This window comes from Marmota monax, unplaced genomic scaffold (genome assembly GCF_021218885.2).
Source record: "Marmota monax isolate L192 unplaced genomic scaffold, Marmota_monax_Labrador192_F-V1.1 WCK01_AAM20220418_F8-fsc00009, whole genome shotgun sequence".
Taxonomy (NCBI): domain Eukaryota; kingdom Metazoa; phylum Chordata; class Mammalia; order Rodentia; family Sciuridae; genus Marmota; species Marmota monax.
The window spans coordinates 23508020-23521827 of NW_026694710.1; the positions used below are offsets into that span (position 1 = coordinate 23508020).

Genomic DNA, 13808 nt, shown 5'->3' on the forward strand with positions numbered 1-13808 from the left:
CTGTCCGCACAGTCGTGGCTCCAGGCAGACAGGCTTGGGGTAGGAGGTTGCATAGACTCTGAGAACTCTGAACACTAAGTGCTTCTCTAACCTGTCTGACAATGGAAATAAATAAATCTACATAAGTTTTAGGTGAGATCAGATAAGTACACCTCACTGAAGTCACCAGGGTTTCCCCAGAGCTCTTGTCTTCCAGAATTCATAGTCCATGTGCTCAGCACCAGCTTGGCGCCACATGAGGACCTCGCAGCAGCTGCAGAGCTCTGGCCTCCCAAGCTGCTGGTGTGCAACCTGCTCGGTGGTGGGAGAAACCCTCACCTCCCACTAATGGATTTCACTCTTCTCAGCTCTCCCTTGAGACAGGGAAAGCAGCCCAAAGTTTCCACTTCTAAGAATATCAGTGTACTAGTGAAAGGTAAGTGTTTGGAGGATGGGCCAGAAGAGCAGACATAAGACCCCAATAACAGTGATCACTGTCCCTCTGTCCAGCTTGGCGGGTACCACTGCCACGCCAGAAGTGAAACGCCTCGAGGATGGGTAAAGAACCTCCATCTAATGGCACTCACATTTTAAAAAACAGACTCATGGTCAGAAAAATGCAGAAAGGTCAACTGACACTGTTTATGGCTTAATGAACAAAAGTACTTTCATCCAGTTTGGTACGAGAGCCCTTTGGTATGGTAGATTAATCCACTACTGGCTTCCCCCGAGGACAGGCATTATGCTGTATAATGAGCTGAGGTGGCACAGGGACAAATAAGCCAGTGGCATCTTGAAGAGACAATGTGCTGCACCTGACCGTGAACAGCACACAGGGCACCCATGAGGAGAGCCATAGCACTGCCTGAAGGAGCTGGAAGAGACTTTACAGAGTAGGCAATTTTCACTGGGGCAGGAAGGATGAGCAGAACTTTGTTCACCAGATGAATTGGGTTGGGGAAACAGAACATAAGCATACGTGAAAGGCATTCTTGGGTGGAGAAACTAGCAAGCATTAAGGCCCAAGAGCCTCAAAGAGCAAGGCCTCTTTAGGGCAAAACTGTGGTAGGGCCTGGCCGAGCATGTGTCACTGGGGACTGCCTAAGAAACAAGGCTGGGGTGCAGTTGCTGTGGCTCTGAACGCCTGCTGTGTCCGGGCTCTGTGAGACACAGCAAGCAAGGGAGTGAGCTCACCTCCTTCAGACAGAGCCCACTGCCCAAGGTGAGGAGCCAGGAGTAGAGGGCTGGACTACACTGTGGAGGGACACACAGCTCCCCCCTTCCCTCCAGGTCTGTGCGCAAAGTAACTGGTACAAGGCAGCTAGCTGGCAGGAAACGGTGCTGCATTTCACTGTCTACAGAGGACTTCCTATCTGACTGATTTTAATTTGTATTTTAGTTGAAACCTCTGCCAAGGGCAGATGGAGGAGGAAGCAGCAAAAGCCTCTTACTTTTCCTCCTATACCTGTTGGGTCTCCACCTGGCATTGTGCAGTGACATCTGCTGCTCCTCCTTGGTAGTAGTGTGAGTCTAGTGGCCACCTTCCCACCTTCAGGGTCCATCACATGCCATCGGAGTCTGAACTACTTCCCAGGACCTGCTTAGACAAACTGGTCTCTGCCTGGGACATTCTGCTCACCGGTTCCCCAAACCTGGACTGCCCGCTTCCTGGAATTTTTTAAAGCCAACATGGATCCACTACTTGAAAATCTGCCCAATCACTCAGGTTCAGACTGCAGTTCAGTGGGCAGCAAACTCAAATTTGCCGAGCCCCTGTTTCCTCATTTATAAAACGAGATACTAATATTTACTAATAAGGTGGTTGCAAGGCTTAAAGGAAATAAATTAATATACTGCCTGACATGTGGTAGGTGCTTGATGGTAGATGATAAGTTAACATTTATTACTCCAAGTATTTTATGTATCCACTCATTTTCTTCCCACAACACTATAGTTATGAAGATAGATACTATTAATTCTTCCATGGTACAGGCAAGGAAACTAAGGCACAGAAAAATAAAGCAATCTGCTCCAAGTCACACAGCTGGCAAGTGCGGCCAGAACTCCAGCACAGGCTATCTGGCCACTGGGGCCCGGGCTCTGTGCTCACCCTCCACCAAGCCGCTTCTCTCTTTGGACTTCCTGGTGGCCTCACTGATTCCGACCTGAGAGCACTATCAGGGGCACCTGACATGATATAAGGAAACCTGTCCCAAAATATTATGTCCTGATTAAATTGGTTAGTTTTTCAAGTTTTTATAGCAGCCCAGTCTGCCTCTAAGTTCCCTGAGGACAAAGACTTTATTTTTTGCTTCTCTCAAATTACCCTCTTGGTACATTATATAATAGTAACTATCTGCTGACAGATAACTTGCCTGATCTACTTATTATCATCCCCAAATGCTTCTACCCATTGGCATTTACTGTTTCAAATCTATTTGACAAGTGTGCAGAGAGAAGCTCACACGGAAGGACTCAGACTGCCATCCTTAGAAGGGCCTGCTTGCAAGGCTAGCTCTTGGTGCATCTGAGAACCTGGACTTTCAGGGAGTTGAGCCATCTAGCTGAGAGGAGCAGCTCCCCGTGACTAAGCTGGGTGTAAACAATGTGAGCTGAAGGGCTGTGACGCCCAACCCTGCTTTCCTGCTGGCATCTGGAGTTCTGATATTGCCAGAGAGAAGGTGCCATGTGACCAGGTGCCAGTAAAATCCCTGGGTAGTGAGTCACTCCTGAGCTTCCCTGGTAGACCACACTTCACCCACTGTCACGAGTCACATGCTGTGCGACTCCCCCAGAAAGTGTCCTGGGAGCTCCTAAGTGTCCTAGTCTCATAAAGATTTTGTCCCATAGCCCCCCCCCCCCCCATTTGATGTTCCTCTCTGTATCTGTTCAGTATGAGAAACCAGTCATGAGCAGAGCTGAGGCCAAGTCCTGGGCCTGAGAGCACTATCAGGGGCACCTGACATGATATAAGGAAACCTGTCTCACAATATTATGTCATGCTATCTTCTCATAATGTTCCAGAATATTTCCAAAGTTAGTTGAGAAGTGCTCAAGATTCAGAGTATGGATACAATACTCACTGAGGTGTTTTTCTTTGTTTGTTTGTTTTTTGTACCAGAGATTGAACCTGGGTGTTCAACCATTGAGCTACATTCCCAGTCTTTTTTTTTTTTTTTTTGGAGGTAGAGTCTTGCTAAGTTACTGAGACGGGCTTTGAACCTGTGATCCTCTTGTGTCAGCCTCCCTAGCCACTGGGATTATAGGCGTGTGTTACCACATCCAGCCCACTGATGCTTTTCAGTCTCCATGATGGGCTGGGCTGCTGAGATGGCTGCCACTGTGCACTGTGCCCAACTCCTGCATTGCAGGAGGCTGTGTGAGCCCAGATGGGAAGGTGGACAGAGGCACACAGAGGTGCCACAGGAAATACTGGTGTCTGGTTTGCTACTACTTGGCCGTGTGGCCTTGGACAAGTCAGAACAGTGCCTGTGTGAAATGGGTGCTGGGCTTGAAAACAGGTGTGTGCTCAGAGCATGTGGCATCTCACAAGTACATGGGTCACACTGGCCTCATGGTGCATTGGTCACTGTGCCAAGCTCCTCCCTCAGGAAAACTCTTTCAAAGATAACAAGAAGTATGTGGGGGACAGAGATTGGGGTAAAATGGCTTCATAGAATAATTAAGAAGCAACATGGGTAAGAGCACAAATTTCAAATCAATCCCAGCTCAGCTACCTCCAGACTGTGGGGTTGTGGGTGAGTCGCCCAACCTGCTCAGCCTCAGCTGAGGAGAGTAACAGTACCTGTGAGCCAAGAGGGCTGAGCATAGCACCTGGCACACAGCCCACAGTAGGCACTAGCTAAGGCACTTTATGAAGAAATTCAATCTCAATATACATCACAGAGGAAGTGCTCTGTGAACTTGAGTTACCACTATTATTATTATTAATTGAGAAATACCAACAGAGGCCATACTTACAATCTCTTCTTATCCACCACTCGTTTAACTCGGATGGCTCTCTGTTCTGAGTAAAGTTTACACACTCCTGTCGAAAGGAAAATAGCAGAACAGAGACCATTTAAAATGGCTTCTCAGGCAAAGGTATCATTAAATATAATGAGACACTACCATCTTCAGCTAGCAAAGCTGAATTCTGAATTCATCTATTGTGAAAGGCCACATTTGACCTTTAAGGGAAGATGAAATACTTTTTAAGTAATCTTGAATGAAATCCAGAACAGCAGTCCTGTGCTCCTTCACTTGCTGGGAATGTATCTCCTTGTGGGCTGTAACAGAAAAGACAACACTCAGGCTTCTGTATTCAATGAGCCTAAAAACAATGCATCAGATTCCCTTTCTTTATTAAAGGTATTTTTAAAAACACAACCACAGAGCAAGTCTTATGTAAGTGAAACTGTTTTTAAAAGTAAGATAAGACTCTGCCAGATGAAAGATTAAAGCCAGAGGAAAACTAGTCAAATAATTCATGGTTTATTATAGCACTCAGGGACAGTCCTTGATGCAGTCCCTTCTTGAGGACTGACCCCATGTGTACTGGCAGCATCAGTGCCCACGCTGACCTTTAATAACATGCTGAAATCAAGCCTAGGTCCTAACACCCCCTCTGGGCCTGCACTGTGCTTTGGCTTGGAAAGCCCCACCTCTTCCCAGTCTCACACTCCCAGGACCCCTCAACACTGAGGTGAACTCTCCACTCTAGGAACCTTCCATGATGCCCAGTCACAGAGGTGCCTTTCCTGTGTGGACTCACACAGAAGTCTGATAGAACTTAGCAGACTGAAGTCTGTACCCCTTAGTCTGGTAAGACAACTACCACTCATGGAGGGGACAAGTGCCTGCTGTATGCGGACACTGAGCTCACATCCCACACAGCCACCCTTTGAAGGGGCCAGGTGGCGATTCTGATTATATCCACTTTCAAATGAAGAAACTCAGGTTCAGAGGCCAAAAGGAGCCTCAGGTTCTGTGGTTTGATACTTAATGGCTGGTTTTATTAATGTTCACATACACTTTCTAGGCATCTCAATAAACGCAGAGCTGAAGAGTATAACCAAACTGTAGGGCTGCAGAGCCGAGATCCCACGAGGGACTCAGGGATTCTGTGAGACTGCGCAGTGTTTCGTGTTTTCTAGAATGTCTACAGCTTTCACCAGACTCTCTTGATGGCCCATCAGCTCTCACGGAAGCTTCCCCAGGAGAAGTCTGTGTCTTGAACACACGGCACCCGCACACTTGGAATGCTAGATCATTTCATGTGCTCTACCTGTCTAAACACATTTAAAAAGATGTGGGGAAGACACATAGCTTGGGAAGGCATCCCAGTGCTTCAACCAGAATGAGACTGGGCAAGAATGAGGTGACAATGGCCCTCTGGTGCCAGGGTCGGCTCTAGGAATCTAGCTCAGTTTTCATAGTAATGCTGAGATGCTTTCTATAATCACTTGCATTTTACAGAGGAAGAAACAGGCCCAGGAAGATTCAGTAACTTGTCTCAGGCCACAGAGATCAAATATGGCAGAGTGGGGATGCCTCTCTCAGCAGCAACAGCTCAGATCCTTCCTCTTGACTGCAAGGGGGGTGACACCAGTTTACTATTGCTAGGGCAGGTGGAGCATAAGCTGCCTTCTTACTTTATTATCCACATGCCAGCCAACCTGCCCCACTAATTGCCACACACTGCAGGCACTTGTGGACATCACACACACACACGTATGCACACATATAATTTGCCTTTTCTGACCTTGGCCCCTTAGTAAATTTCTGGTTCTGTTTGATGAGGTCCATCCATCTCCTTCCTCCCATCTGTTTAACTTGAGTGGTGGCCTATTTGTGATTCTGACTGGCTTAGTTTGTTAAAACATGGATCAGGAAAGATTTTGAAGTTTTAAACTCTGACTCTCAGTAAGAACCTAAGAGGGACTGTGGGTGGTTGCTCTTCATGAATCCTGTTGAACTACTTGATACATCCGTGGCTGGCTGTTTGCATCTTTCAGAGCACTTTACCTTCTGTTCTGAGTTGCTGGATTGCTTCTGAACAGGTCCTCATGAATATCTGAGCATCCTGGTCTATCTGGTCACGTTCTGCATCTGTCATCCTCCCATATTCAGACATGATATGGCTAAATAAGGACAGAGGAAGAAAATAAGCGGGCAGCAGCAAATGATGACCCAGGGGAGTGTGGGCAGGGGGAAGGGAACAGCTTCCCTGATCCACTGACACCAAGGCTGAGACCTGGAGGAGAAGGAGGAACCGGCTGGGCTGAGAAGTGGGAGAAAGACCTAGAGGGTGGCACATGAAGGTATGAGGCAGAAAAAGCTTCCCAAATAGCCCCAACTGCAGGTCAGTTAAGGGAGGGAGAGACAGATGGTTTAGGCAGAAGCCTGCAGGGCTTGGAAAGAACAGAGGACTTGACTTGAGAACAATGGGGGGCTCCAAAATGGCTTTGTGCAACCCAATGACTGGCAGTTCATCCTAGGTGCTGCCTGGAGAATAGGACAGGGAATGGATTTGGGGTTCTTGAAATATCTGTGAGAAACTGGTTTGGGATGCAGTCCTTTGATGTTGACAAGCAGTCTTCACAACTCACAACAAAGGTGCTTCAAGAAAAAACATAATTTCCCTTGATATTAAATTATACCATCCTAAAATTACCACTTTTAGTTACACAGCAGCTTGAAGCCCAAAATATGGTAGTTTTATTACAGCGCTCATGATTGTTAAGAGCCGGGCAGGAGCAGCAGCATCATTACTTATGGTGATGCTGCTCAGTCCAATTCAACACTCTGGACTCCACATGAAATTCAGAATCACAATACAGCAAGTTAAAGGGACCTTACAAATGTGTCGGTCCTAGCCACCAATTCTCACTGAGGACAAAACGCCAAGTCCTGGTCATCCCATGCCTACCCATAGCATCGCTTCCTGTGGCTCACCCCTCAGGCACTTCACATTGGCCACATACTGAGCAGCAGCGGACCAAGCAGGCTCCTACCTCCTCTCAGTCTGGGCCTCTGCTTGGATGACTGCCCTGGGTCACCTTTCCTGACCGTTCCCCACAACACCTGTCCCCCCAAGGTTCCCCACAGCACTTGTCTAACAACATCTTCCCACCTGTGCTGGTTAGATTATTGTCTCTCAGTGTCAAAGCTGCCCTCTGCCCTTTCTGCTTTGTGACACGGAAGCAAGCTAGGACTCCCAAACCCACTTTACTGCCATCTGTTCCTTATCCTGCTTTATTTTTCTTTATTGTATTTATTATTCCCTGAAAAAGTAAATATTTATGTCTCTCTGCTATCAGCAGAATGCAAGCTTCACGAAAGTTAAGGACTGTGTGTGTCTCGTCTGGTTTTGTTTCCCTAGCACCCAGAATGGCAGCTGGCACAGTGTGGGTGCCCTAATATGAGCTGAGCACTTACTATACGCCACATGCTATTCTCAGTGTCTTACAGGTACCCTATGTACATATTTAGTCCTCACAATGCATTCATTCACTGCCTTGTATACTGAACCTACATATGTCATGCACTAGGCCAGGGGCTGGGGGCTCAAAATTGAGCAAGTCTCAGTATCAACCCCTACAAAGGGTACTGAACTATAGGAGTGATTGACACAGAAACAGGGAGTACAAGGAACTGTAGTGAATGGTGCTGGTGTGGGGGTGGATGTGGAATCCAAAGTGATAGTGGTCAGTTCATACAGGGAAAGGAAAGTACCCACACAGAACACAGCAGGGAGGACCAGCTTCAAGTTTCCCAATCTTCAGATGGTGCTCAGAGTAACCATGTCACCTTTGCTCCACACCAGAGCACATCTGAGCGAAGGGGGAAAGGAGAAAACAGGCTGGTTCCAATGGAAACCAAGCAATGGTGATGGACCTCTGGGGCACCGAGAGTCACTTCAAAGGGGCAGCACATCATACACATGTGGTCAGTATCTCTACATCGAATGTGTCTAGCATTATGTCTACACTATTTTTTAAATAAATATGGATGGTATTATGATGAGTATGTATATATGTATTTAAAATTGTTACTCTGTAATAGCTGTTTCTCCAATATCAAAAGGTTTTCCAAAAACACAGTGGTCATACAAAATACAAATAGTCCACCGTCAGTTGAATCAGGGTCCCTGCAATACCAAAGCTGGGATCAAGGGTGTATTTGATGGAAATAGCCACTGGAGGATTTTACACAGGGGAATTTGCTATTTGCATGGTTCCTCTGTGTGGGTGGCCTGGAGGCAGATGAAACCGCGCGCCCTCAGCTATGGTTAAGAGACCACTGCTAAAAAAAACCTAAGCCAGGCAGTGTCTATGGGGGTGAGGACAAATCTGAGACCTAGATTGCCTGGGTACAAAGGCAGATAAGGAGCAGTTAGAGGGAGTTCTGGGTTTGCCTGAGGGCATGCAAGCCATGGAAACAGAAGAGGGCACAGGTTTGGAAGTGTTAAGGTGCTGGGCCACATACAGGGACTCACACAGGAGACAGACTGGCTGGAAAAGGGATTCTAACTCAATGTTCCCATGATATTTTAAGAATAGCAGTAGGTCTATGGTGGGCACTTGAAAACAGTCATCAAAATAATGAAGGTTGCTGATGATGCAGCTTCAAATTAGGTTCTAACAAAATTACTACTTTTTTAAAAAGGTTAAATATCAGTCAAATATTTCCAGAAATATATCCTCATAGGATATGCACATATAAATTTATCAAAGTTTAATTTTATTTCCTTTATTATGTACAGAGAGATAATTTTATTAGAGATCTCAATTTCTCTAAATATTAGACTCAATTAAAGGGAACTATGTTGGATATCAGTTTAGATTAGGCAATTACTTTAGGGAGAGAGGAGGGAAAAAACTGGGTGGTAAGTTTATTCCATAGTTCAGAAATTTAAAGGTACATTTATTTTTGTTATTTTGTTGATTAGTATTGTAAGAAAGGGCAAGTTCAAAATAACCAAATACCATGAAGTTCTTCTATTATTTTTTTAAATATTTATTTTTTAGTTTTTTTAAGTGGACACAATATCTTTATTTTATTTTTATGTGATACTGAGAATTGAACCCAGTGCCACACGCATACTAGGCGAGCACTCTACCACTTGTGCCACAACCCCAGCCCTGTCTATTAATTTATTATACAACTAGACCATTCCTGAGGATAGAGAAGAAGAGAATGTTTAAGACACTGTTGTAAAGGTTCCTGAAAAGGTATGGGTGGGAAGTCATATACTACAACCTGATTTTTGCTATAAATACTAAATCAACAGATTAATTTTATAATGCATATTGGGCATGTACTATGTATATTATGAAATGAATCTACCCAATATGATTTATGAAATTAAAGTTACTCTCTAAGACATAGAAACAAAATATAGACCCTGTTTTCAATACACTGTACTACAACAGGTAACACCTAAGGCTGATGTATGTGTTCATACAGCATAAACAAAGGCTGAGGCTGTGGACACTTCTCATCACCAACACTAACCACTGTTCTGGGCTTCACATATATTTGCTTACTAACTTCCCCAAACTCTACGAGGTAGGTACTACTATAAATTCCCATTTTACACATGCAGCAACTGAGGCACAGAGAGGTTACACAACTTGCAAGGCTATCCAGCAGTCATCAGCAGAGCTGGGGTGTGACCCTGGGCAGCTACTCTGATCTCAGATGTTACAACTCTCTCTAAGGCATCTCTCATGCCATAAAAGGCAGAAGAGTTCAGAAGAGTGTGCACTTACTCTCCTGATTAACTGGGAATGAGGACACCTATAAACTGATCTTGAAAGGCAGGTGTGGCCATGAGAGGCAAGAGTAGAGCCCTGAGTTTGAAGAACCGTGAGTGGTTCAAACTGGCTGGACATAAGACAGGTGGAAGGGATGTATCCTTGGTGGCCTTCAGTGAGTCAGAGTTTTATTCTGTGGCCAATGGAAAAGCTGAGCTTGGTAAAGATAACTGTGGGAATACCATGCTGGAGGAACCATGGGGAAGATCCAGTCCTGGGTTGATGAGGTTAAGCACAGAATCTTGTCCTATTTATGTTTGTATTCCTAGCATCATGTGATAGGTATGGGCTCAATAAATTTTTGTTCAAATGAAATTTAAGAAAGGGAAAAGGGCGGTGAGTGATTGGAAAGAGGAGAAGGATCCAAGATGTAAAACTTTCAGTAATTAAACAGACATTGGAGGTGAAGTATTAACAGAACATGAGATGTAGGGTGTAGTTGAGCGAGAGGCAGAGTAAAGACACAGACCCAGAAGGAATAGAAGAAAGCACTGGAAACGGAAAGGAAGGAACTAATACTAGCATTTGTCCTTATGATACAATTTTAGAAAGATAAGAAATAATGCTCTTGAGACCAAATGTTCCATAACCGATTCTTTGTTCTGAAAGAAGAAAGTGTGGCAAATGGTCTTTCAACCATTTCCTGTTAAAATATTGAGAAACTAAAGGAGATTCTAAAGTTCTACAATTTATTAAGGGGAAAGGGAAAAGTTACTATGACATACAATGCAAGGGCCACAAACCTGAGCCTGAGCTGAGGATAGCTCTGATGCCAGTAAATGCTCGCTAGGGCTTAATAAGCTGAAGTGAGAAAAACCTTTGTCGGCAAAGACTGCACAGCAGACAGCCTTCATATATTGGGCACTCAGAGCAACTTGTCTGCTTGGGTCTTGTTTAATTTATCTGGTTTTGTGTGTTCTAATCTCAGGGCTACCAGGCAGGCCTGGCCTATAGGAAGTAAGGAGTAGAGGCCATGAGAGAAGAAATACTTGGGAGTCAGGGGCTGATGTGGCGGGAAGTAAGGAGTAGAGGCCATGAGAAAGAAACACTTGGGAGTCAGGGCCTGATGTGGCCAATAGCAGAAAAAGAACCAGTACTGAACGGCTTTCCAGGTAGGTGAGCCTAGGATCAAGTGGGACTCAGACAGATAGATCGAGATACTGCCTTACCGGATCACTCTCCTAAGTGGCCCCCTAATGGCACCTGGCAATAATGCTGGTGTCTTTGCTTGCCCCTCTCCTGAATGACCATTCCACATCTCTAGTCTCCTCAACTTGCCCTTGCCTCCTTCCTCATCTTCAGTGTCAGTGACCACTCTGCTTTCAGTTTTCTGAGAATTCCTATAAGCTCCTCCTCCCCGCTTCTCCTCTGGGCCCATAGACACCTGCTCTTCTGCTTCTGTGGAAGCATCTCCTGGTGACAGTAACTCCTTCCACCTGGGCACTAGAATGACCTTGGCAGTTCTCATTTCTCCTGCACCACTAAGCTTGGATGATGTAATGTATGCATCCAATACTTGGACTTTGACACAGAGTGAACACTATATGAATTTATTACTTATTAATATCAAAATATTCCTGCATGCTGGATATTTCCTACCTACATACAAACATGGTGTTATTTTCCCCAATTTTAAAACAAAAACAACTTTAAACCAAACCTCAAATCCCATTCCATCTCCCCTGCCAGGTACTGCTCAATGTCACCCCTTTTCAGTAAAACTTCTCTCAGCAATGCTTCCATTCTGGGTGCCCGCTTTCCTGGCCATTCTCTCTTGGACCTGATACAATCACGCTTTTAACCCTCCTCATTCTGGCGTCAGCAGTAATCACCAGCAACTGTCATGGTGCTCAGTACATACCTTACTTTCTTATTTCCCGTAGATTTGATGGCACTCATCCCTCCTCCTCCTCTTTGGCTGCACTGACCTCCATGATAACACAGGGTCCCATCCCCTTCCCTCCCTAGCTACTTGTTTTCAGCCCTTCTTGACACCTCTTAACTGCCAACCACTTTACAATGGGCAGTTCATGACCTGGTTCCTGAATCTCTTCACTGTCTACCTATACTTGTTACCTTGGTGAGTTCACTAGTCCCATGGCTTCAAGCTGACAAGTCCCAAGTTTCTATTTTCAATCTAGACCTCTTCTTGACCTTGAGACACATATATCCAACTGCCTGTCCAACATTTCCATTCAGATGTACAACCTGCACTGCAAGTATGTTCAGAACTGAGCCCCTCCTCAAACACTCCTCCAGCAGCCCTCCCCTTCTGTGCTGGTGGCAATTCCAATCTTTCCAGTTGCTCAAGACTCAAACCTTGGTATCATCTGTAGCTCTTTTTTTTTTTCCTACCCAGCTCACATCTAATCCATCAGCATATCTTATTGGCTCTACCTTTGAAACATTCCCAGGACCTGCCTGTTCTTATCTACGGTCGCATCCACCGGCTGCCTCTTAGGGCCTGCCACCAATGCCTCCCACGTGGACTACAGTTGACGCCTCCTACAGGGTCTGCTCCAACACATGGACCATGGACCACAGACCACAGACCACGGACAACGGACCACGCTGATTCTGTTAGAGACTAAGCTGAATCCTGTTAATCCTTTGCACAGACCTCCCAGCGGCTTCTCACCAAAGAATAAAAATCCAAGGTCCTTACAAGATCCTTAAAAGGATAAGACCTGGCACCCTGCTGTGTCTCTGGCCTCATCTTCGCCTCTACTCCCAGCTCTGGCTCCAGTTATACCAGTCCCCTCCAGCGCCTCAACCTTGCAGGCACACTCCATCTCAGGACCTCAGTCTTGCTGGCTGTCTCCTCCTTCTGGGATGCTCTTTCCCCAGATACCCCACAAACAAATTCCTCACTTCTTTTAGGCATTGTCAATGTCACCATTTTAATGAGGCCCTCCCTAATTCACCTTTATAAAACTGTATCCTTTCTGATCTTTCATATGCCCCTTCCCTTCTCTTCTCCCGACATTGATATTTATTCTGTTCAACATCTTACATTTTACTTATTATTTTGTTTCTTATCCGGGTCCCCTCACCCCACATCAAAACTTAAGTTCCACAAAGGCAAGGACTATTTTCTGCCTATTCACTGATGTATCTGTATCACCAAAAATAATGCTTAGCATTTAGCAGGCTGAAAAATCAACAATCAAATATTTTCTGAATGAACTAAATAAAAAGATAAGGCTAAACTAGAGAATGTGGTTGATGTGTGGCTTCAACTGTGCTCTAGTTAGGACTCTCCTGAGCGTATTCCCCACCTTCAACCCCAACACCTATTGGCATCATCCTACTCTAAAAAAAACTTAAGACACACATAGCAGGGACCACGCTCAGCCTGAGGACAGGGCCGTCTAAAGGAGAAAGGGATGAGTGAAGCACGGGGCTCCTCTTCCCAGCCCCCATCATAAGATTGGCATCCTCTCCTCCTTGGCATGGACCCTTTCCCATTCCTACTCCACTTTCACATTTTTGGGGGAGAACTAGAAGAAGCGGGGAAGCCCACAGCCTCTTGGAAAATTAATGTTCCTCTTCTCAGTGAAACTGAAGGGTGAGGGATAAGCATTTCCCCATCCCAATGTTCCTTAGCACCCTGATCTATCCACCTGTCTGGCTGAACATGGTGAAGCCACAACTGGCCATTCTTCTAAGAGGAATCAGAGTGGTGAGCAGAAGCACCCAGAGCCTGGCACTTATCCCTGCTAGAAGCCAGCTCATTGGGAATAGAGGCTAAAGGTATCAGGGTGTCATAACCAGAAGGGTACTCACTTCCAAGTTATACCCCTGTGGACAGAGCAGACCTATATATGACTGATTCCAAGGACATTAGATTAACATCCTCCTACTCTATTATTTTGATTTAATGCAAACCCAGCTCAGTGAATTTGAAAAGGTCTAAAGGTTAATTTGATAAAGTTCCTTATTCAATTAAAAGGTGATGTTCATTTAGGATACATTGTTTATACACACATGCACTAACCTTTAAAATGA

The 13808-nt window shown here is 45.3% G+C and overlaps 1 protein-coding gene across 6 annotated transcripts in view; it reads right to left on the bottom strand.

Moving 5' to 3' along the window:
- Stx18 (syntaxin 18) overlaps window positions 1–13808 on the bottom strand; it is a 130178-nt gene that overhangs the window by 44501 nt on the left and 71869 nt on the right. For 5 of the 6 annotated variants that reach the window (XM_046423456.2, XM_046423455.2, XM_046423454.2 and 2 more), the window contains exons 3-5: window positions 6007–6122; window positions 4170–4268; window positions 3961–4027 (exon numbers count right to left, since the gene is read on the bottom strand). In XM_046423456.2, coding sequence (XP_046279412.1) covers window positions 3961–4027; window positions 4170–4268; window positions 6007–6122 — 282 coding nt within the window. The remainder of the gene's footprint in view (window positions 1–3960; window positions 4028–4169; window positions 4269–6006; window positions 6123–13808) is intronic. The other variant, XM_046423458.2, reaches the window with a different exon arrangement.